The sequence below is a fragment of the Hippoglossus stenolepis genome, chromosome 5 (genome assembly GCF_022539355.2).
Source record: "Hippoglossus stenolepis isolate QCI-W04-F060 chromosome 5, HSTE1.2, whole genome shotgun sequence".
NCBI classification, from domain to species: Eukaryota; Metazoa; Chordata; class Actinopteri; order Pleuronectiformes; family Pleuronectidae; genus Hippoglossus; species Hippoglossus stenolepis.
Genome location: NC_061487.1, coordinates 23336400 through 23360979, shown reverse-complemented (window position 1 = coordinate 23360979; position 24580 = coordinate 23336400). Strand labels below are relative to the sequence as shown.

The 24580-nt window shown below is 43.5% G+C and overlaps 3 protein-coding genes across 5 annotated transcripts; 1 reads left to right on the top strand and 2 right to left on the bottom strand.

The window, feature by feature from the left end:
- Positions 1-824: 824 nt before the first annotated feature.
- Positions 825-15430, top strand: bcl2l13 (BCL2 like 13). Its single transcript, XM_035156161.2, has 7 exons — positions 825-1016; positions 1718-1930; positions 4262-4351; positions 5230-5386; positions 5984-6056; positions 6264-6392; positions 13369-15430. The coding sequence occupies exons 2-7, from the start codon at positions 1789-1791 to the stop codon at positions 14389-14391; spliced, it is 1614 nt and encodes a 537-aa protein (XP_035012052.1). The 5' UTR covers positions 825-1016; positions 1718-1788; the 3' UTR covers positions 14392-15430.
- A 9-nt stretch (positions 15431-15439) lies between these two features.
- bida (BH3 interacting domain death agonist) lies at positions 15440-18041 on the bottom strand. The gene is made up of 4 exons (XM_035156163.1): positions 17884-18041; positions 17300-17588; positions 16762-16895; positions 15440-16088 (listed from the first exon to the last, which is right to left on the bottom strand). Exons 2-4 carry the CDS (start codon positions 17565-17567, stop codon positions 15891-15893), a joined length of 600 nt encoding a protein of 199 aa, XP_035012054.1. The 5' UTR covers positions 17568-17588; positions 17884-18041; the 3' UTR covers positions 15440-15890.
- Positions 18042-18987: 946 nt separating this feature from the next.
- On the bottom strand, positions 18988-24544 carry wee2 (WEE2 oocyte meiosis inhibiting kinase). Of its 3 annotated transcripts, none has more exons than XM_035156159.2 (12): positions 24386-24544; positions 23068-23436; positions 22756-22964; positions 22408-22465; positions 21896-22065; positions 21668-21789; positions 21077-21223; positions 20904-21008; positions 20718-20803; positions 20437-20607; positions 20189-20337; positions 18988-19472 (listed from the first exon to the last, which is right to left on the bottom strand). In XM_035156159.2, exons 1-12 carry the CDS (start codon positions 24542-24544, stop codon positions 19307-19309), a joined length of 1911 nt encoding a protein of 636 aa, XP_035012050.1. In that variant the 3' UTR covers positions 18988-19306. The 3 variants fall into 3 exon arrangements, with proteins under 3 accessions (XP_035012050.1, XP_035012047.1, XP_035012048.1); XM_035156156.2 differs by having other exon boundaries at positions 24390-24503; XM_035156157.2 differs by lacking the exon at positions 24386-24544 and adding an exon at positions 23899-24008.
- Between the last annotated feature and the right edge of the window lie 36 nt (positions 24545-24580).

The window sequence follows — 24580 nt, the reverse complement described above, 5'->3', positions numbered from 1 at the left end:
TAATAGGTACCATTAAATCCATGGAATGAAGTACCTTTTACTTAGTTGCACGTACAAATGAATTAAAACGCACGTGCACTTTAGTGAAGCATTTGTGCGACTTAGTAGAACATGCACCCGAGCTGGAAATCACTTGCACGCTTTATAGAAGAATTATGTCCACGTCACCTTCCGGGCTCCGTAGCTATCGCTATCTGTGCCAAATTTTACTTCGTGAAATGGCCATTTTTGGGGTTGCAAGTAAAAAGTTTAAGTAACACTTGGGAGGTAACATGGACATATTTAAGCTTGTAAGAGACGGGTTTTACTAAGTCGTAAACACAAATTACTTAAATCACGAGTCATGTAAAAAAATTAAGTCCATGTTGCCTCTGTAGCTCTGACTGTTTGTGGCAAATCTTATTTTGTGGAAAAGCAAGCATTTTTGGGTTGCAAGGACTCTTTTTTTAAAGAGGCGGGTTTTACCAAATAATCAGCATAAATTATTTAAATCATACGTCTGCTGTAGTGAAGCATGTGTGCCACTTAAAGTGCCCATGCAAGTGATATTTTCTGTTTCAAGTTGAAACTTTAACACTTGATACTGACACACTTTCCCTTCAAAGTTACTTTTTACTTTATGCCCTTAAAATAAAAATACCTTATTTTTCTTATAGATCTGTTTCACATTTTTTGCATGGTGTGTATTATTATTTTTGTTGGGTGAGGTCATCAGAACAACTTTCAAACAATGTCGTGGATGTGTCGCCAAAGTAACGACTTTACTTCCGGTCGCGACCTTCCCAGGCTTTTACGTTGAAGCTTCACAGGAAGTGTGTTGTGTTTTCCCCTCGCTGGCTTGTGTAGCATGTAAAGCACACCGTGTCCCGCTGCTGCAGCCTGTCCAGCGGTGTGTGTCTCCCTCTCTCTCTGTGTGTGTGTGTGAGAGTGTATGATTGTGTGTGTGTCCGCCACAGCCACCACCGGTGTTGTACGTTTCCCTTCCAGCGGCCGTGGGTCCACTTCAGACGGGGACGGTGAGTAGAAGCCACCGGGGACGAGCTCCGGTGGGAAGAAAGTAGTTAGAAATGAAACACGCATGTTAAGCTAGCTGTAGCCTGCATGTGAGCTGAGGGGGGGGGGGCGACTCCTCCCTCCGCCACCTGCACGCACCTCTCACTGTAGCACGCGTTTATTTAGTTTTTTATAAAAGATCTTAAAAGTAGTTAACTAACGAGCTATGTGCGTTTTATTGAATTAATCGTATTGTTAAAATTAGCTGCTATACAGTGTGCGAGGTGTGCTGCAACTTCGAAAAGAAACAGTGTGTATTCTCTATATGCTCTTATTCCCTTCGTGATATTCTTTGGATTTTAAAAAATAACTTTGACTTTGGCGAAGAGGTTTTATTTTGATGGTTCAGGCCGGAAGTTTAATTACGTTGGATAAACTTGTCACTACTGTAACTTCAGGTCCTGCCCGCTGACCTCATCTCTCTAGAGGACACCTACGTTAGATAATAAAGTTTTTGTTAAGTTTTACCTCCAGAAAAACCTGCAGGAGAGTCAACAGCAAAGAAGTGTGTCCAAGCATTTGAGATTCTGTTGTATTATCATTTTTTATTTCATTGTATTTATTTTGCTGTTTCTGCTTAGTTTTCAGATTCTAGTTCATTGCTGCTGCGTCATTACTCATCACTAATTCCTCCTCCTTCCATTCTTCCCGTCATTCTCTGCAGGTGACACGTCCGACATCGACCGTGAGAATTCATGTGCCTGAGAGTCTAACACACGCACACCTGTCTGTCCAATGGCTACCTCGGGCTCCACCTTTTCTGCCTCCATCGCCTCCGCTGTGCCTGAGGGTTTCCACTATGAAACCAAGTACATCGTGCTCACCTACCTGGGCATGCTGCCTGTTGGTAGATCACACACACTAACCCCAGCTCCAGGTGAGAGGAGGGACTTTAAATACTTGGTTTATTTTAGTTTGGTTAAATCTGATTTGCCTCAATCTTAAATCGAAGTGAAGAAATTAAATTATATAGACGGGACACTAGTCCTTCCTATCCTCCTCATGTTGTGCAGTTTGACCGATATACTAGAGGAGCACATACCTCCGCCAAGGCCCAACAGTCTCCTTATGAACCCACATTTAGATTCACTAAATCCAGATATTTATTAATACGAACAAAATTAACACACTCATAAATATCAATAATTTTTCTTCAAGATGCCCAAATTATTCTCTGGTAAAACAAGGAAAATGTTGAAAAATGCCCTCGCAATGTTTGTGAAAGTGCAAAAATAATTCCTGGATTCGCCCCCTGATCCAGATCTGCACCTAATGCACCTAGAGTTGTTTTCTGACCCATACTGCATCCTTGTAAATGGTTTCATGATAATCTGTCCAGTAGTTGTTGTGTAATCCTGCTTACTGAGACAAACAAACACAGACAATAGCATTACCTGCTTGACAGAGGTAATAAGGGCAACCATTACTCTTGTGCATTGACACAGCACATAAGAGACACACACATAAATATTCAGGGTGTGTAGTCAGGTTTCCACCCATTACCTTTAACCCTCTCTGACATCGGCTTGGAAACACACCCAGAGACTGAGGTGCCTATTGAAACATGTGCTCATGAACAAATAGTTGTGAGCTTCCCATTGAGCTCGGCTGCAATCGTTCCAATATGGTGTCCAGACTCACGGAGGACTGGCATGTCTTCACAGAGGCTTTCATAGCAACCTTGTGACATGACCTCCGGCTGCAGCACGTCTGGCTTTTCATCTTGTTCCCTATGTGACTGGAATACAAAGAAATCTACACATAGTAAAGTGTCTTTTGAGCAGTTTCTGACCTTTTTTGTCACATAGTTTTGTCACATTTGTAATTCTTTTAAGAGTAAGCGTGTTATGGGCTGTCAGCGAAACAATGTGTGAAACTACATCTCACACTCGCCGCCAGCATGTCATGACTTCTCTGCGCAGTGAAGCCATGCAGAGCAGTAAATCAGATTGAGAACAGGGGGAGAGATGTATCCCAGTCGGGCCATGTCATTCCCTCTGTCACAGGATATGAGCAGATCTCTCTGGAAGAAAAACAGAAGTAGAGATGGTTTTAAAAAAAGAGAGAGGGAAGTTCGTTATATTTCCTGCCTCTTTTTTTCTCGTTGTGTGCCGGTTGTGCTCAGAATGGGCGGAGAAGGGCCGATAAGTGGCTGATCCCCACTTTCCGCTTGACCCGGTCCAATTTCTGACAGCCTGTCATGTGCAATCACCGCAGGATTACTCACGCCAATGGACCAAAGCAAACTATCTGGCCGGGCTTGTTGTCTGGCTGAATGCTGAAACAGCACCAAGCCCAGGAAAAACCAACACTGGTCCTCAGGGTGTTCATGTTGGAGCTGCAGGGATACAGACAGAGAGGGGGAGAGAGAGAGAGTGGGGCAGGGGTCGCTTCCTTCCTGTTTGATTTAACAAGTGGGAAATCAAATAGTGTTATTTTTCAATGGTACTTGTAAGTTTACAAATCCCAAGTCAAGCCAACAGAAACTAGAGTGGCACTCTTATCAAGATTCATGAATTATTCCCTGGGAAGTTGGTGAAAATATCAATATGCAGTGTGTGCATTCCCGTGCAAGGTCCCATTTACTCCGCCGTTGTTTGGTAACACGGTAGATCTTCTGTAATCAATCAAGTCAACAAACAGGGTTGAAAACGTAACCTCCTTGATGGATGTAGTAATATTAATGCAACTCAGTGGAAAGGTCTTCACGTTGATGTGTAGAGGCGTGCGTGTGTGTATCAGACACCTTATCAAATGTCTGCTGCATCTGTCCGTTATGAATGGCATCATTCACAACGTGTTCTGTGTGAATGTGAAAGCTCGCGGTCGAACGTCCATGCCGCCCTTCAGCATAAACTGTGCATTGCTGTCTTGTATCCACACGATGACAGAACACCGGGCTCAGCTTTTTCTTATGACTTCAAACACATGGTGAGGAGGAGGAGGTGAACGACATGAGAGTAAAGGGTTTTCGGTGTTAGTTGCATCTAAGCCTGCAAATGACCTCCAGGAAAGTTAGTTATGATGGAGAAACAAATTATATTGTTTTTCTTTAGGGGTTTTGTGTAATATTTTGTAGAGTGCTGTGAAGTATTTGTGAAGAGTCAGCATGTGTGAGTCTGGTGTGTGCGTGTGTGTGCTTGTGTGAGAGAGAGAGAGAGAGAGAGTCAAAGGGTGATTTCATGTGTCACGTGCTTTTCTCTTTTAGAAGACGCCCAGAATGAGAGGGAAAAGACGAGAATGATAAAAGAACGGATAGAGGAAGAGCTGAGGCAACTGGAAGATGAAATGGCTGCCTGTATGTACACACACACACACACACACACACACACACACACACACACACACACACACACTCCACTTCTTGTTCTCAGATAAATGTTTCAAAAGTCCAAAGCTCAACTAATATACTGCTCTCAAGTCTTTTATATAGTTTAGACATTTTATTCATCAAATTTATAAATACAAACAGGTTCACAATACATACAGTTTACAAAATATTTAAATAATAAGAAAATAACTAAGATGATATAATTGTAAAAAGTGTTTTAGAGTTCAAAGAACTCCAGAAGTCAGTGTTTGTCAATGTGTAACATAAAACGTATGTGGAAGAAGAACTTTGGTTTCTTTACATAACCTTGGTTCTATAGCACGAGGGGGTGTTACGTCAGACGACCCTCGTAGCTCATGTGCAGCGAGGAAGAGGCAAAACTTTCTGAATCCCTGATTGCTGCAGCGTAAGCCTTAATTTATAAGTGGAGAACAGGAGGTGTGGCCAGAGCAAGTTTGGAAAAGCCTTAGAGGTTCTTTGAAGCTCTTTGTGTGCTGTCTGAAAAATACATTTGCACTTGCATTAGATTTTATGAATTCACTGATCAGTGTGTAGGATTTAGTGACATCAAGTGGTGATGTTGCAGCTTGTAGCCAATTGAACACCTCTTTCCTCACCCCTCCCTTTCTAAATGTGTAGGAAAACCTTCAGTGGCCTTTAGATAACATAATGAAAACACAACAGTCCTTAGTTTCAGGTGGTTATACACTAATCAAATACAAATTGTTATGAATAAGATGTGATTGTTCTCTGTTTCACTTTTCTGGCAATGCAAATCATTTTTCTCATTAAACTGCACCACCTGTGTGAGATCTCATTCTGCTCTGTGGTCTGCGTGACTGCAGCCTTTTCCACCACAGGCTTCGACCGCCGCTCGTCACCCGTGTTCAGTCCAACCAACCCGGAGAGCTTCATCGAAGACTGCCTCGCTGTGATGGGGAACCGGGTGGTCAGAGAGCTCGGCACATCCCTGGCGGCAGCAGTGCATTCGCTCCTCACAGGGTCAGTTGTGCAGAGCTGTGACCACGTTTGAGAAAAAGATGAATTGAATGGGTTGTAGTTCTCAGGGCAGCGCTGATGAGGCCAGAGCAGCGTCAGTTATCTCTGCTGCTGCGCCTCGGTTCCATTAGCTCTTTATTAATGTAACGTGCATTTTACACAGAAGCATCATTGTGGTTGTTGGTGCAGCCACCACACTATCCTCAAAACGCTGCTCGTACAGTACACAAACAGAATGAGGAAACCGCGTGTGCCACAATCTCAAAGGAATGGACAAAGTCAATGTTGATACACTGCTGCTGAAGTTCATTTTCTCCTCGGTGAACTTTTGAACTTCAGCAGTGATGCAGTCCAGTGAATCTGAAGCAGGAACAAGGTGTAGCGTCAGAAGTCATCACTCTCACACGACAGATAATTGGGGAAACAATTTCATATAGAAGCTCAACTTTCACCTGACTCCATGAAGGCAGAGAATAAGCTCTGGATGACAGCAACACTGTTTCTCTACCTGTAATAATCTGTAGTTTTAACATGTCCTCCTGAACAAACATATGCCAAACTTTTGTTTAATACCAGTGATGCTCCCTGTGTGTGTTTCAGACCTGTGGACTACCAGAGATTCAGAGACGCAGCACTGGACCTTTCAACACACGTACAGGGAGGCTGGAGCAAGGTGAGCCAGAACTTTCCTTCTCTCTATACAAACGTAAAGAATTACTCAAGACATGCGAAGTACAACATTTAATCTGCCCTCTATTGCCTTCTCATATTCTTGTGAATATCTAATGTCTCTTACTTTTAAGTCTCCACTGAAGCCTCTTAACTTTTTTCGCTTCCCACAACACGTACCTCTACTCATCTCTCCGTGTCTGTGTCCCAGGTGTTGGTGCCTCTGGTGCTGCTCCAGGCTTTACAAAGCGAGGGCCAGTCCGTGACAACTCTGCTGCTTCTGGGGATTCGCCTGCTAGAGGAGGATGAATCTGGCTACATCATCCAGCAGGGGGGATGGGTGAGTTAAGGGCACGCACGCAATGGAGGAAACCCATTAATGCACACAAGTACATTTTATTCTCTGTCGCCTGGAAATCAAAATTCACTTCCTACCTTTGTGTGAGGAATAATAACATGAGCAAGAATTTTTATTTTAGCACATGTTCAGAAACGTGTCAATTATTTATGTCCACAATTGCAAAAATAGTGATGTCATTTTAAAGTCTACATTTCAATGAGAAACAACTACTAATGACAAAATATGTTGCAACTTTGTGCTGAGGATGAAACAGGAAGTTGCTGTGTAGTGCAAAGTGAACAGGAATAGTTCTTGTACCGTGCTTAACTTAGATGTGCAGGTCTCTAAGTGGCCATCTGGGGGCGTCGGTGAGCTACCTACGCAGTTTCATACACATTATTTCTTGATCCACATCAACATACACATGAGATTAACATGCACATTAAACTGGAGTAATCCTAAACATAATCCGACCGTATTTCAGTTTTCTTTATTCTTTCACAAAATATACCAGAGACTCCACTGCTGTAACTGTGATGTAATGAACCTTGTGATCAGTTAAAACCTGAACATTTCTAGTGCGGTGTCTGTTCTAAACCTGCCTGTTCGGAATGAGGTGTTTGTTTGGCCTGTGGTGATGCCGGTTCTTTCTGAAACTGTAAACGTGACCTGAGCCACAGCAAGTACAGACCTGTGTAACTGGACTCAGTCCACAGAACCCTGAAGCTGCGTGGTCGCTGCTGCACACAGAGCTGTTCACCTGTTTAACCCCTGAGTCCCGCCGGTCTCGTGTTGATATTGAATGTGTCATGAGTCCAAATCTCACCAAATTCGACACTGCACTTCTTTGGGCTCTTAATAATACACACGCCAAGTATGAAGCCAATAAGATGAACAGTGCTCGAGATATGTGAGCCACATTCAAACAGACAGAGACTTCTTGAATTAGTAGATAGATTAAGCTGTTGTAGTTTCTTCCAAAAATGTACTTCTACTTATTTCTGATGCTTTATTCTTATAAGCCTGCAGTGTGGTGTTTACTCAACCAAATGAAGCAACAGCAGGAATATGTCACCTCACTGTCTGTCCTCACACTTTCCATGTTTCTCTCCTACATACGTGACGATTTGCTGCTACAACCTATCCTGCGGTTTAGATTTGCATTTTCTACCAGTGATGATATTAGTGAGGCTTCAGTTCTCCCATCTTATAACACGTCGAACACTGCGTCACAGATGGCGTCCTATGAACCAGGTCACGCTCATGAACAGTCACGTGACCTCACATGTTCACCGCTGCCCTGGTCGCCATTACGTCGTTGTCATGATGCTCTGGCAGTTTTTTTCGTGCGACGTAACGTGCAAACGAGCCCTGGCTCCAAAACAAAGCCACATTCTTGCTCCGCGTTATGTCACGGGATGAACGAATGATAGGCTGGGACAGGATCAGGAGGGAGAGAGAGAGATAGAGAGGGTGAGTGCATGAAGAGACTGGCCATCGGAAGGGAGGGAACACGGGGGAGGGGGGAGAGATGAGGAAGAAGCGGGGTGGACGCAGCGGGCGAATGAGCGAGCGAGAGAAAAGTGAAATCTCCATTAGTTTGACAGCTGCCTCTGTGCACCTCTCTCTCTCCAACTGGCTTCCTACCTCCTCTCCATCTCTACGACTGTCTTGTCTTTTTGATTCTCTCGAGCTTCGTCTGTTCAACTGTGAACCGGGTCGCTTCAACACTTTGCACTGAGGTAGGATGTTGTATTTGGGATGTAGAAGCAACTGCAGAGTGAGATAATCGATGTTGATGTGTGTTCTCCGGGAAAGAGTGACTGTGCCTCAGTTACAAACTCTCACCAGCTTTTGTCATCGCCTAAGGGTTGCATGTAAATATACAGCACGATTATCTCAAGTCCATAAAACTTGAACTTGATGAGCGAAGAACAGAAAATATAAAGATGCTAATGGACTAAAACACGAGGAACATCAAGTTCCCTAAGATGGAGGCAGGAGACGTGTTTTCTTTATCACATTTATCTTCATTCTTTACTACATTTTGCGATGAAATGTTACAACAAAGATCTGCACAGTTTTCCGTGTTGAATTGTTGAAAAGTGGACATTCTGTTCGTACTGTTCCTCCAGGACACGGTTGTGAGTAACGCACCGTACAAGGTTGGGGCGACCCTCGTCAATTCCTTTTGTTCGTTACACCACAATACAATAACCATTGTTATGACCCTAATATTCTGTACACTTCATTTGGCAGGAACAAAACCAGCAGCCTTCAGATGGGGCACAGCCAGGGGCGGCTGGGGGGGAGGATGTGATTGGGGGAGGGAGGGGCAGAAAAATGGCCTACGTAGTCTTGGTTGTAGTCCGTCTGTCTGACAACAAGAGCCTGACCAACACATCCTTTAGCCGATTTTACGGCATATCACAGATATATCAGTATTTGTGTATATTTTGTCGATATATACAACAACCTACCAGGGAGTTAAGGCTGCGTCTCCGTCCTCCCGAGGGTTCAGACAGCTGTCCTTCCCCCAGGGTAAACTGCTGCGTGTGACCTGAGTCTGCACATCAGCCATTTCATATTACCGTCCTCGTGAGTGTGATGGAATACGACACCAGAGGGTTGACAGTGGCACACTCACCTCTCGACTAACAAAGACAGACATAATTTGACTATCTATTTATTAGGAAACATGATGCTGTAAAAGCATCTTATCTCAAAAGGCAATAAAGTGGTTTATGAAGGCCCTGTAGTTTCACATGTGGCAGTCGCTGCAGCTTAGAGACAGTGATGTTGCAGCTATGATCGTTTAAGGTCAAAGTGCTGTCAGGGTTCCAGCCTGGGCTGAGTCAGGGCACATCACGCAGCACCCGGTGCAGTGTAACCGTGCTCCCCATATTACATAAGCACCCGCTCAGCAGCTCTGGGGTGAAATAATGTGCATCGGTGTGGCACTGCACCAACGTGAGACGGGAGCAGAGTAGAGAAGCGAATTCCCTGCGCAGCCTGAGAAAGCCCCAAAAATAACTCTCAATAATCCTCTAAAATCATCATCACCAGGGGCCTGACTGTCCCACTTGTAGCTCAGTGAAAAACTTATTACAGCAGCAGCAGCAGACTGGCCGACCGCCAGAGGTTAAACAGGGCGTCCATCCATTTCCCTCGGCCTCCATCTCTCAATCAGCCTCACTGCTGCCACAACACTATTAATGGTTCATGACCAAGGACTGTTGAGGGATGTAAACTGCAAATCTGCACACAACCAAAAACTATTGCATCAGTTTTTTAAATGATTTCATGCAAGGATCCAACAGAGCTGTGAGATTTCAAAAACACCTCGAGTTGTTTAAATACCTGTTTCATACTTTAGGTGATTGTATGTTACAATACATAAGAGATTATCACAAAGAATCTCTTCTTTTTCATCATTAATTGAACATTTGTTGTTGGAGTAAAGCATTTTTTGTGTGTTTTGTAGTTTTTGTTTGTTTGTTTCAAGTTTTTTTCCAGTACTGATACCGAAATTAGGACGTATAGAAATTACGATACATGTATATCAGCATATATATATATTTAAATTTGCTGCAGAACCTATTCTGTTTTTTAAAATAAAGGTAGAGTGACGTGCTGATTAGAGTCTAACGTCCCTCCTGCTCCTGCGTTTTACTGAGTCAGCTCCTCTGTGACCTCCTGCTGTGTTTATGTGCTGGTGAGAAACAGTGATGACATAATCCTCATAAATGTCAAGCACAGATATGAGCCAGTGAACAGTGCATTGATCTGACCCCCCCCCAAAAAAAGAGTTTAATGACACTGGTTCAAAACTGGTTTAACTGTAGGTTAGTTTGAAATGTTGCTGATGTGGCAACAAACCCAGATCTGGTGCTTGCATGTTGCCTGTGTGTGGCAGCCATGTGCCAGTGTCACAAGTAGCTGGAACAGTCACAGAACTGTAGCAGCTGTTTTCTGCTTCTTTTTCCCTCTTTGTCGGGGGCTTTGGTGAAGTGGTTGTGTCGCCTGGCTCCTCTCAGCTGCAGTGTTTTTTATATGTGAGCAGCGTAAAGTTGTGTTACAGTGAGATATGTAGATCGCACTCTCTTGGCTCTGCCTCAGGAATCTGTTCTGGTTTGACATAGTTTGTGTTTGTCCCGGGGCGAAGGTGGAGAACTGTGGGCTCGTGCCTGACAGCAGAACAGTACGTTTCCTACATGCAGCAACATGGAATATAAGCAAGAAGAAATTTAGAGCTAATTCAGAGTGGATTGTCTCCTCAGGTCTGTGTCTTTCCTTATGAGTTATTTCTGAAAGTGTTTTTGAAATATCTTTATATTTCATGTGTGATTATTATTAGTCATAGTGCTTTTAACTTTGGACTGTTCCTATTGAGAAAGTCAGATTGTTCCTGTACAACTTTAATCCTCAAAGCTTTGTATGACAGCGACCAACAAAACCGCATAAAAGGTTTTGTAAGAAAGGGTCTATTGTTTGTGTTAATTGGTGTAACTTGTGTACAATTTGGGGAGTGGTGAAGGGCGTGGACAAAAACACAAAGCATGTTCAAAGAAGATTGGAAAGGAAATACAACAAAAATCGGTACGACTGGAAAAACTTCAGTGTTGTTCATTCAACATCATCTCTTTCTGGTATTTTGGGCCACGTGAGTGCGTTTTTACAAGCAGATGTCAAAATACCAGACATATTCCTCAGAACACCTTTCCTGAGGATGAACATTCTGCAGGATTTCTTTTATATTTACAGTTTAGCTCAGCAACCTTTTCTTGAGGATTGTCGAACCCCGCTCCAGCTGATCGGGAGTCTGTGTCCTCCTGAGGGACGAGGTTTCTGTGAAACACTCTTTCACTCTGCGACATGTAAATCAGCTTATGGAGAAACCGAACATTGGATAACGACGGAACGCTGATAGATTAAATCTCTCGCCTCCCAGGATGCAGCTGTTTTGCACATCACTGTGAGCGCCCTTGTAAAGGACAAATAACCTTCCCAGCTTATCTCTGTAATTTAATAAATTGTATTTACATAGGTTTTATTTGTGCTACCTCAGGGTGTAAATCGTGTGTTGATCAGATGCAAATTGCCAGTTATGGACACTGAAGAACATAATGACCTGTTATTAGTATATTTTTCAAATGAGAGTGCGTCGACTCTCAGCTGCTGTTAGTGTGCGACGCTCCCACAGACACACAAACACACCTCTGTACCCAACTGTCAGTTAGAATCTCATCTGTTGGAGTCACACCTACGTAACACGCACAGCAACACAACACAGAAGCCTTGTGACAGACGCACATTTAACTCCACCCTCGTCAACTCAGTATCTTTTAAACATGGATCAATTATTCATCACATGGTCGTTGCTCAGCATCTTTTTTTCGTGTCACCTGCTCAGACAGATGTGACTGTTTATAGCAATGCAGAGGTTCTGTGTATGTCTATGTTTGTTTGTTGGGTTCAGACAGAAATACCTCACTTGTCATTGGCTGAAAAGATAGTCGTGGTTCCTCTCAGTATTCCTAAGTATTCTTAGGATGAACATTTGAGGGCTGCTTAGCAAGTATTAGCATGCTAACTTGGATCAAAAACTGCTGACTCTAACTGCATCTTATTGCAACACATGAAATGGAAAATTCTAAGTTGAAGCCTGTGTAAACCTGCACCCGAAGGCACAACATGTGAGAGGGTTTGACAAAGTGGGAGGATACAATACAATGTCACATAACCTCTGTATTCATCCAGTGGTGCCAAAGATAAGTGAGCTTCTATGCTCGAGATAAGCGAGCATGTCCCTCAAGATAAACGAGCGCGTGTCTCGTGCACATTGTGCAAAGTCATTGACCTATTTTTAAGCCACATATTTCAGAATCTGCATCACAACACTGCACGTTCAGCAAAACTGAGAGATAAGTCCGTTGTGTTATGTCCTGACGACCCAGCTCTGGAAATAAGTTTGACCTTTTTCATACTGTTGAGGTCAAACATGAACTAGGTTCAGCAGCCTCTACTGTTTGATTCATTTGACTTAAGTGTATTTTGCATGAGCAAGCCAACCTCTGTCTGTCACATGATCATATGATATGCATGTTACATAATAGGGCATTAGAGATGCTGGAGCCAATGTTGTGTTGCATCTGAATACCACTAGGTGTCACAAAGGGCCAATTTATGGTATGAAGCAGTGCAGTGAATGCTCAGTACACAGTTGACTCAGTGTTTTTGCAGCATTGTCCTTATCTAAACCCAGAAATACAAATTGTTTTAAAGTAATTCAGAATGTTTTAGGTGATTTTATGATTCTTGTATATAATTTCACCTCTGGGATCAAGGATATTTCTAGAGTCCCTGTGAGGTAATTTGTGGTACAAACAGCATTATCCACACAAGCTGAACTAAAAACATGGACAGTAAATAATATAAATGACATAAAACACAAGAATCTTCAGGGTCTCAACAAATTCAAATCGCAATAAATAGTCACCTCATGAAAACATACAAATTCTCTAGATCCACATTTTTATTTGGATCTGCACCAAATTGCACACACTCATAAATATCAGTCCCTTAGATCCATTAATTCTTCTTTGAGAAATTAGAGGAAAATGTGGAAAAAACACCCTTTTTCACAATGTTAAAGAAAGTTAAAAATAAATCCTGGATCAGCCCCCTGTTCCACATCAAAACCAAAACTGAAAGGGTTCTTCCCTGACCCATACCCCATCCTTCCACCAGGTTTCGTGATAATCTGTCCATTATCAGATACACAGACGAAAACATGACCCTCTTGGAAGAGGTAATGGCAGCTGGGACACATGAGTTCCTGTATCTGTTTCTCCTGCTTGTAGGAAAAGTTACTCAGTATAAACATACAGAAATTAATCTTTTGATTTGATTGACTTGTCTGGTTTACAACATACAGAATACTGATGCCCTCTCTGTTCCCATCTGTCTACCACAGGGTGAAATATTCAGGCTCGGGTCAGAGGAGGAGCGAGGTGTGACCATCGCCGAAGACAACAACGACATCTACATCCTGTCGGGGGACCAGCATCCCGACCAGCTCAGCCCTCCTTCGTCGCTGCTCTGCGCTGGAGACAACAGCAGCGGGCAGAGCTCCTGGCAGACGGAAAGCTTACCTGTGTCTCTCGCCGGCCACGAGTCTTGGGCACAGGTTGCGATGGACCCCGAAGACGTGAAGAGCCTGGACAGCAACGACGGCGTGGCACTGGCCGAGGAGCGCAGCGAAAACAATTCGTCAAACTCTGACATTGTCCACGTGGAGCGCGAGGAGGTGGAGCTGCTGGAGGAAGGCGGTGAAGTCGGAGCAATAGACGAGAGCATGATAAGCGTTATAGGCACCGAAAGTGAGCTGGCCGAGCTCCGGGAGGAATTTAATAACCAAACTCCACCTGTTTCACTTTCCGCAGAGGTGGACTCCTCGGCCCCAGCCTCCTTGATTTCATTAGAGGACCCCGTTGTCATAGAGGCGCCTGCAAGCTTGTCCGCAGAACCTTCCCTCATCTCCTCAGAACCAGAGCTGCCTCCCCCGGTCGTAGAAGCTGCTGCTCCTCCTGCAGAGCCAGAACCTGCAGAACCTTTACCTGTTCCTGCTGCTGAACCAGAGCCTGAGCCAGAACCAGCCGCTGCACCAGTGCCTGCTGAGGTGACGCCCCCACCTGCAGCCAGTGAGACCCCTGAAGTCACATCAGAACCAGCTCCCGAACCAGAACAGGATGCGGAACCAGCTGCAGTGCCTCCCCAGCTAGAGGAGCCAGAGACTGTGGCAGAACCAGCTCTGGTCCCCGTGGCTGCACCTCTGGTCACGGAGGAGGCAGCGGCCCCTGAAGAAGCCCCAGCTGAGGAGCCTCCAGTGCAGCTGGAGCAGCCGTCAGAGCTCTCAGCGCTGCTGTACGGAGGCGCTACGCTGATGGCACTCGCTGCTGTCGTGGCGTACAGCATCATGAGCTACAGGAGGAAGTAGAACGGAGAAGTATCTTTCTCAGGGGAGAGGAATGCACATTATAAGATGTTGAAGTAGTAATTAATGTATTAGTAAACACATGGTGGGACTCTCCTTACAAATTGTGTTGGATCTATCAAATGAGGCCGATTTGTTTTTTTATCTTTGATTTTTGAAGGTTCCACCTCGTCCTCATCATGACAACTCCTCGCTGCTTCACTCCACCAGGCACAAACACAGAAAGGGGAGAAGGATGCACTCCAATTTGTTCCCTAATTTGTTCCTTAGTTTAAATTCGTGAAACTCCAGCGCTTAATCTCCTTGATTGCAAAGTGTGACTTTTATCCCTGTTCTGTTATTTTCAGTTTCTGTTGCGTCTGCAGCTTTTGTTTGTTTTGGGCCATTTGACTCAGTATTGGCTAAATGGAAAATTCCATGACCCTTAGCTAAAGAAAAACTTCACATAAACAAAGAGTTAACATTTATTATTGCTGTGAGTTCAGGTTTTCTATGCGACAAAGCAGCATCGATCTTATAAATGTTCCCTCTAAGTGTGATGAGTAATTCTGATACTTTCTCTGGTAAACAAACCAAATGTATGATTACGGGAATTCAACCCAGCAATGCAGTAAGTCATTGTGAGACATCTGGATTGCACAACAGACATTTTAGTTCTGTTTTGTTCATCCTGCACAAGGGATCTGAATCACTGACGCAGCATGTTTTGGTTTTTTGTGAATTGAAGCATAAAAAGGTTTTGCCCAGGGATGGGTTCAAGTATTTTAATGTCTCCCAAAGTACAGTGCTGCTGCATTAAACACCTCTGGGTCCAGAGTCATGTGAAGTCCCACATAAAACGGTGTACGGTATTAATTATTGTTGCTAAGGGTTTTTCAGATACCGGAGGGATGTTTCAACATTAAAATACTCGACCTGCTCTAAGGGAAAGTGTCAATGTACAGAGCAGGATGGATTCTAAAGACACTTTGTACTCTGACTTTCCTGAAATACACTGTTTGAATTTGAAATGTGAAAATAAAAGTTTGGATGAAAAAGAGCATTCGAGAAGTTTTCTGTAGTGGTTTTATTAAAATGTGTGTAATTTCATTTTAACAAACTTCACATTTATGAAAGGAAAACAGAAAAATCTCAAAACTAGTTATTTTAAGACTGAAAGTAAATTAAATCCCAGAAATACTGTATATTAATTCAAGTTAGAAAAACAAAAGCAGAATGACTATACAAAAAGAGTCACGTATTTCAAGTATAAACAAAAAGTTACACTTTTAAGTAAAGAGTAAACAGAGGCAGAAAGATGCAGAGCAAAGAAAGCAACAAAAAAAAGTTTTACAAACTCATCCTTACACTTCCAGTAAAAATCTATTGATAAGTTTGAAAAGTGTCGACTACACTTCCGATTGCACAGCTCCGTTCTCACTGGACTGGTAATGAGGAGCAGATTTCAGGTCATCGCTCCACCACATGTACGTGTTACTTCCTGTCAGGCGGCAGCTCTGAAGTCACCTGGCCCAGACGGGGCTGATGAACTGCAGTGCCGCGTTGAAGAGGCTCCTCAGAAGCTGTGGGGCCTGTTCACACACTCCTTTAACCAGGGTGAGCGTGAGGGCCATGAAGACCCGCTCCTGAGGTAGATGCTCCAGACCAGTGCCGTCCCTCATTATCCGCTCTACCTCCGAGGTCAGGTGGGTTCTCCACTGCTGGAAATACAAATGATACCACTGTGGCTTTAAATAATTCAAACAAACTATATTGCACTTTCTTAAAGTTACAAAGTGCTTATTTGAAAGATTAGAATGCCGTTCAGTTGAGTGCATAACTCTGCAAAGGGCAAAACTGCACAAACTCATAGATATCAGTCCCCAAAATATGCCAGATTTTTTCAATCTTTTCATTATTTTTTAACAAATTCACAAAAATGTTGACAATATGCCTTTTCTCACAATGTTTTCCTGTATTTTGAAATTGCTCCAAAAGTCCTCAATACATAAACTTACACAGTTTGTAAGCTCTAACAGAAAAGGTCTAAAGTACATCCACTGTTTAAAAATCATTGGCAATCAAATTAATCTAAAAGAGCAAGGACATCATTTAAAACCGCAAATGTCACATTTAAATAAGTTGTTGGTGTTTAGACAATTTGTGTCGCTACCGCCGTGGTTTACCACATCTGCTAAACTGTTTAGCAGAGAAACCTAAGAACAGATTAAAAGTCTTAATTCATTCTGAGAAAAAAGTAGAAGCTCTTTGTGTACTTTGTGACCATTTAAAAACAGGCAACTATTCAGTGTTTGTTTAAAAACAAGTTACAACAGCTAATGACTCGTCTATCATCATCGACAGCTCGTGAATAGAGGCTGAGCGCCGGCTCACCTCAGACTGGGAGTCTGATGTGTTCCTCATCAGGTTCCTGGTGGCCCGGGCCGTGACCCTTGCCTGGAGCTGGTCTGCGATTTCTCTCAGCTCATCCGCCACCTGCTGAATGTCGGCTAGAGCGTCATGGTTCCCTGCAGGGAAACATCAGAACATAATAATAATAAAAGGAATAAAATAACGTTCAGTGAGTCTGGATTCAACGAGGAGGATGTGACTATGTCGCAATCCCTTGGGGTTAAATCTCTTTTGATTCAAGTCTAACAAACAGCTGTCATTTCCTGCTTTCACTTTACACAACAGGTTTTCTCTTACTGTAAATGGAAACAGCTTTTCAGAAAGGAAAGACTCTCTGACGTCCGGACCGAGATGTTAGTGAGATAACAGAGTCAATCTGCAGCTAAACAAGTGGGATAGTGAACAGATTTGATTCTGTGCGTTTACCTCAAATTAAAATGACTCTACTTCTTGATAAATAAACCCACAAAACAGCTGATCTGGAGACAGTTGGAGGTGCATTTAGTTTGAAGACGCTCACATTGCCACTGCGGCCCCACCACAGGCTGGATATCGCGCAGATCCATTCGGACACATTCGGCCAGGTGACCGTCGGTCTCCAGGTCCCCGTCCTCCGCGGGCTCGATCCGGGGGCCGTTGCAGTTGATGTCCCGGGTGAGGTGGAACTCGTTGCCCAGAGAGAGCAGCTCCTTCCGGAACTCTGAGCCGCGACAGTCCGCCTGGAGGAAGGCCAGAATGACCAGGGCGGCGCTCGAACCCCCGGTCACATCCATCCCCAGGTTGTCCATGGAGGAATCAACACCCTCCGCCTGGTGAATCCAGACACACACAGATGGGAGGAGATGAAACTCACTTAAAGTTACGTAAAGAGAGGAAAAGAACGCGTTGAGTTACGCACTAAATTAAACAAATAACACCTGGACCGTCATAGAAGTTGCTATTCACAACCACAACGTAAAGAAAACAACTTTTATTTTAGTTAAGCTAGCTGGGGAGGCTAAGCTAAGGCTAAGTTTAAAGTTTTCTGCACTAGCTAGCCGCGTTAGCATCACCGAGTCAAATTTAACGCAAAAATAGACAAATAGACAAACTACTTTGACTCACATTCGTTTCTCGTGCCCGGAAAAACTCTTCGACTCCTATAAATACCCGGTATCGATCAGCGCTGTTGATCGATCCCAGCGAGACAAACAACTGCAGCTCCCTGACTGATTTACAGTGAGGGGGGCTGGGCTTGTGAACGCACCATGACGCATTCAATAGCCGTCGGGAAATTTGAGATTCAACACTTCTGTGATATTTAAAAGGTCCAGTGTGTAAGATTTATTGTGAAAGGGATCGATTGGCAGAAATTGAATGTCAAATAATCACAGTGATGTTTAATAAATATAAATTGTCCGAGTTATTGTTTCCTTTACCCTGGAGTGGGCCCTTTATATTTAAATACTGTATTTTTCACATCAGGAGCGGGTCCTCTCTACGGAGGCCGCCATGTGTTTTTTTTTACTGTAGCCCGAACAGGACACCTTTGAGTTTTTACGACAACTGAAGGCTACCTAGTCTAAGGAATAATTTATCTTGCTAAAAAAAAATCTGGCATATTTAGGGTCTGATATTTGAGTGTGTGAAACTTGGTGCAGATCCAGATCTTGTGGATTTACACGTGGTTTCATGAGGGGACTGTTGGGCCGTGGTGGTGGTATGAGCTCTACTGAGTACCATTCTAGTTACCGTTGCGTTAGTTGTGGGAGAAATGTACATTTGTGAAAGTTCTGTACATAAGCATAACTTTTTAAAGTGTGAGGAAAATATTGTACTTTCTATTCTTATGAGTGACTTTAAATATTAAGATGTTGAGCACACACAAATGTTTAAATATAAAATATGGTGCATCATTATAGATTAGCCTGTCAAGTGCCTCTTTAAGTCAATGGACGAGGAAGTAGTTATATTACAGAATATTTTAACACTCATAGGATATTTGGTGCAGTTCTATTTGGTGCCATTCTAGTTTACAGTGGAATCCCAAACATTTCCTTTACAGTGATGGCTCAGTGAAGTCTTGTGGTTGCAGCGTCACAGTCACCGTTTACTGCAGCTGGTGATAAGAGCAACTCTCCGCTGGAAAGTCCCTGCTTCAGCTTTGTCTAACTTATTATTTTTTAAAAGTACTTAGACCTCAGAGAAAAGACGAGACTTGTAGAGCTGTTTTAAGTTAGAGGAAAAAAATGGTTTAAATGTTTATTTACAGTTTAAAAAAAATAAAACAAGACCTTGACATTGGTCTTCAGCAGATACATGATGTTGAAATGTATCACTTAACGTTTGAAAGGACTAATCTGTGTCAAACTGATGCTGTCCAACATCCTCCAGACTTTCAGTTACACCAGTCGTCCATCCATGATTGTCCTTTCCAGTGCCCGTCTGGAACAGATAAGCTTGTACGGTCGTCACTTTGACATTCTGCATTTATACCACCATCTTGTTTCAGAAGGAGAGACATGGACTTCACTCCCCCCCTCCCCCATCAGACTCCATATCCAGGGAAATCGTAGCTCATGGATCGAGCTGTGCTCCGACCAACAAGTCTCCTCCCTGATTTGGGTAGAGAGCCCATCTTGGCAGGAGCTTTCAGCCCAGGAGGGAGGCTCTGCTTGGGGGACAGTGCTGCCTGACGAGCCTCCTGGAGCTCTCTGTGGAGAAGGGAATTTAAATACTATGATCAATGTGATAATTTAATAAAACAAAGTGCAAAACAATAATGTGGCAGTTTTCAATAAAATATGAAATTGCGCCACCTACTGGTCATTTTATGTTAATTCAGAGCCTCGAAAAGAGACGTACTTATACTTGCCCCCCTTATTATAAATGAAGTAACCATACACAAGACATCCTGAAAGATTTGTCAGGATGTATTACAGAATTACTGTAATACACCATGTAGGGGTACAGTCTCAGGCAAAACTATTCATATGCAAAATAAAGATTGGTTATGGTTATCACGCTTTATTTTGTGGTATAATCCTCTAAAGCTTGTTCTGGGAGTCAAACCCTAAAGATTGAAAACTGATGCCTAGGACATTGGGGCCTCATTCACCAATATCATAATGTTTAAGAATTTTCTTAAATTAGAACATTTACACAAACTGCATAATTAAAAGTGAATAACAAATAACTGATTATTTTACACAAGCATTCCAGTAGTCAAGTGTGCGTAAGATGTGCTCTTCAGTGTGCGTAGATTCTGTTCTTACACAAGAACAAATCCCAGATACGAAAACATTTTTGAATGTCAGAGTGAAGACATTTCTTCTTAAGAACAGTTGGTGAATGAGACCCATTACATTTAAGCAGCTGGAGCCCAGAATCAGAGCTGCAGCTTTAATCATCCTTCATTATCCCGTCTTACTTCTCAAGCATGGCCGTCCTGAACTTCTCCACGTTGAGCTCTCTACGCAGCTGAGTGGCCAGCCTCCCAGTCCTCTCATCCCTCAACACTGTGTGCTTGCAAAGCTCCCTGGCAGATGGACGCTTCCTCTGGTCTGGATCCAGTAACAACTGACAAGAGAAAAAATAAAATAAAACGAACCAGAGTTAGGACTGACTCCGACACAGGAAGCAGCTGAAATCCAAGTGTCTTCCATTATGTTGGAGTACCTGTATAAGGCCTCTGAAGGGAGGTGAGAGCTCCTGCGGCAGCTCCGGCAGCTTCCCCTCTCGAAGGCTGTGCCACTCATCTCCGTTTTGAGGCAGAGGAGGAGCCCCAGCTGCGAGCAGCACCGTGAGGCCCAGAGCAAAGATGTCAGCCTTGGGGAGGTGGCTGTAATCCTGGGAGGAAACAGTTTACGTACATGTTAGGAGATAAATACTGGATCTATGATTTTTGATACCAGCTCAGAATCCATAACTACTTTCAGTCAAGGATAAAACAGTTTCACCTCATGCAGGATCTCACTGGCCAGAAAGCGGCTATCCCCTTCCTCAACTTGAGGACTGCTGCTTGATGTCACGTGACCCAGATCCCCTGCAGAAAGCAACAGGAATCACAACTAACAGCAAACACACATTTAAAAAAGAAAAGAAAAAAAAAAAGGTAGAAACATATTTAATATCAAATGGAATACCAATTTTGAAAATGACTCCTGCGGGAGCGCTCCTGTCATCTTCCTCCTCACTCTCCCCCTCGCCTGCCGCCGTTGGGCAGGGACGCTGGCAAATAAATATATTACCTGCAGAGGTGAAACACTGTCAGAAGGTGCAAGGAAACACTAAGTGAGAACCACTGTACAGGACTTACTTGGCTTGATGTCCAAGTGCACCAGGCCTGTGCTGTGGATGTATTTCAGACCCATGGACACTTGTAAGAGCAGATCTTTCAACTCTGCCTCTGAGAACAGCTCACACTGCACCTGCTTCTTCACGATGGCATCACCGAGGCTTCCACCTGGCTCAACACACACACGTCCACATCTTGCCTCAACATATTTACAACTAGCGTGGCACTCACATGAACACAAACCTCTGCCAACAAGCCTACACATGATTGTCTTGTTCTCATAGTAGAAATATAATAGAAACAAGGAATCGGTCTGATAACCTAAATTATTCTTTTGTCATAAAAACATGGTCCAAAACAGTCGACATAAAAACCAATGCAACAAATTTAACTCTCAACTACATGCGAGAGAGATAAACTCGACAGATTATCACATCAACATGAAATATATCACCAGGAAAGGCTACATCTTAACAACAATCCAGTTGTGGAACAAATAATTTTATAATTGTGTAACCCAGCTAATAAATTAACCATTAAACAGACACGGGTGAAACCAGTTAATCATTTAACATGTTTGTTACGTGCTGTGGACGTTAATGTGAAACTTACCATCACAGTATTCATTCTGAATAATCATGTGATCGTCCTCTGCCCATGCTGAGTAATAACGAACCACATGTGGGTGGTGCCCAAGAACAGCATGTGCATATACTTCCTTTAGGGCCAGCTGCCTGGAAGGATGTTCAAAAAAAAGGAGGTCATGAGTTCATTTGATCAAATCAGTAACCAAATAATAAAAAAAAGTCTGTGTGTGAGTGTGACATGGTGCTGACTCACTCATTGGCAGAGCCTGCGAGGGGTCGTCGAGAGCGTTTTATGGCGTACCAGCAACCATCCAGCCTCTTCACACACTTGTACACGGCTCCAAACTCGCCCACGCCGATGCACTCCAGCTCCAGGAACTCGCCCTCATAACGTGACAGCATGAGGGTTTGGATGGCTCGTCTCTGCCAGATAAACAGACGGAGAGGCCTTGTGGTAAAAAAACAAAGATTTCCAAAAAAGGAACACAACACGTCACAGATTCTCCCGTCTCCAGATTGATCACAGCCCGGAGAACCGGGGAGTTTCTTTGTTGTGTCACCAAATAAGGAAACACTTCCACGGTGGAAGTGCTTCGTTGGAGATTCCTCAGAGAAATCCCGGAAACTAGCAGCATGTCAGTTTTTGGACAAAACAGTGAGTGAGGAGGCAGCTGAAGATGACAAAGCCTGCTGATGAAATCGCATCAGAGTCATCAGAGAGGGAGGGTTACGTTCACCAGAAAGCATGGATGAAAATAGCTGTACCTTTCGTGGGAGGAAGGCCTCATCGTCCTCCTCAGATGACGTTAGGCTGTGTTTCATCCTGGAAGATGGAGAAGGGCCTTTAGACCTTTGTACTGTAAAGGTGCATTTGTAAGGGGTTTAACAGTCAGGCCTGCAGTGTCAGGGCACTAAAAACAGGAAAATGGACTCAAAATATTTCTATCTCCCATCACATGTCAAAAACAGTTTCACCCCTGCTGGATTGTGGGAATCTACTGGTCATTTAAGTGTTTGATGTTAAAATTAACTGCTTTTAATGTGACATCCACATTCGAATATAAATGGAGTAATTTCCCTGTAATGTGAGTGTTGACCGATCCACAAGTTAACCTGTGTCCATAGTCGTCATCTTCATCACTCCTGCAGCTGCTCCTCCACTGCTGCTCACTGTTCCTGCGGACAGTGTCGGGGGTGAAGGGATTAACGTTGACAGAAGGCGCCTGGAAGGGGTTTGCAGCAGCCGAGGCGAAATGAAGGCTCCTCTGTTTGCAACTTATCTTAGAGCTGGAGCAAGGCTGGGACGACTTCGAGAGCAGACTCTGGAATAACATAGATCATCGTATTGAACTCAAACTGGTTTGACGAGTGATAAAATCATCCAAGACTACATGAGTGCACTAAGGACAATAAGTATTCCCCCACCTTTGGCGTGCTGGGGGAGTCACAGAGCCTAAGTTTACTCCAGGAGGTGTACGGTATGGGGCTGGTGCACTGGAAAGGGGAAGACAAGGTGTGGCTCCTGCCACGGTGGCGTTGCACCCTGGGTGTCCTGCATGCCGAGCTGGGACTGTGGATCCTGGGACTGTGGTTTCTAGGACTGCGGATGCTGGGACTGTGGATTCTGGGACTGCGGATCCTGGGACTGCGGATGCTGGGACTATGGATCCTGGGACTGCGGATGCTGGGGGCGAAGTCATCAGAGCTGTTGTCGCTGCTGCTGCCCTCCTCTCCACAGCTAGAGAAGTCCAGCTGCTGGCTGATCTCCTCAAACAACATCATCATTCTTGGGGCCTGTAGTTTGGCAAAGACTTCCGTTAAAATGCTTAATCCTGCGTAAGACTGCCCTAAGAGAGCAACAATACTTATTGACATTATTAGTCCTACGTTTATTTCTCTTCAGGAAGATAAGGGAGATAATTAACATGCATGTTGCCAATTAAAGCCTCAACCTCTGAAGCAGGTAGGCCCACATATATCCAGTGTGATTCTCGACCACCATTATTAACTCTTTGTTGACTTTCACTTCTAAAGAACAAGTTCCATCATGTAACCAACAAGTTAAAATAACTTAATGATTTATATTTTTAAGTCAATCAACTAACACTGTGATTTTCAGACTGAAAGTGAAAGATCAACAGATGCTTCCTACACATAAACATTAGCGTGTGTGTGTGTGTGTGTGTGTGTGCGAGTGTGAGTGTGAGAGTGAGTGTTGATATTGAGTAACAAGTTGTGTTCATCCCGTTTACTCACGAACAAGTCGCAAACAGCAGCAGCACAACAACACGCTCGAATTTCGCGCCCTGTATGTAAATTACTTCCTGTTTAAATAAACTACCCCGCCCGGTTTGACCCATCGCGTTTTCTGATTGGCTGAATTTTTACCTGCGCCACACACCTGACTTTAAAGGAGCTGTTAATGACATGCACACATTTCATTCAGTTATATATATAAATAAATATATAACTGAATGAAATGTGTTGTATATACACATTAATATGTACACTACAACTACAAATTATATGAACTCATATCTAACTTTGCATTTACTACCAATGTATATTAAAACAAAACATATTTCAATATAAAAACATGTTAAATAAAGTTGCAATAAAACATTTAATATATTACTAATATATTAATAGCCAGCTGAGCCTCATTATACATGTTGTAATACTATATATGGATAAAATAAATATCCTATAACCCAAATTGGGTCATTGTATTAAATAGTAATACAGACACGTGGGCGGAAGTGACCGACGTCATCACAACAGTGAGACAGGGAGGAAGAGCAGCTCGATCGTGGATGTGACTCAGATCCACAGAAAACACCCGGAGAGCGGCCGCAGAACATGATCCACAGCCGGCAGCAGCGCACCGTGTAACCCGCTCCATCGCACCGGACCTCGGACTCTCTGTGTTATCTCTCCC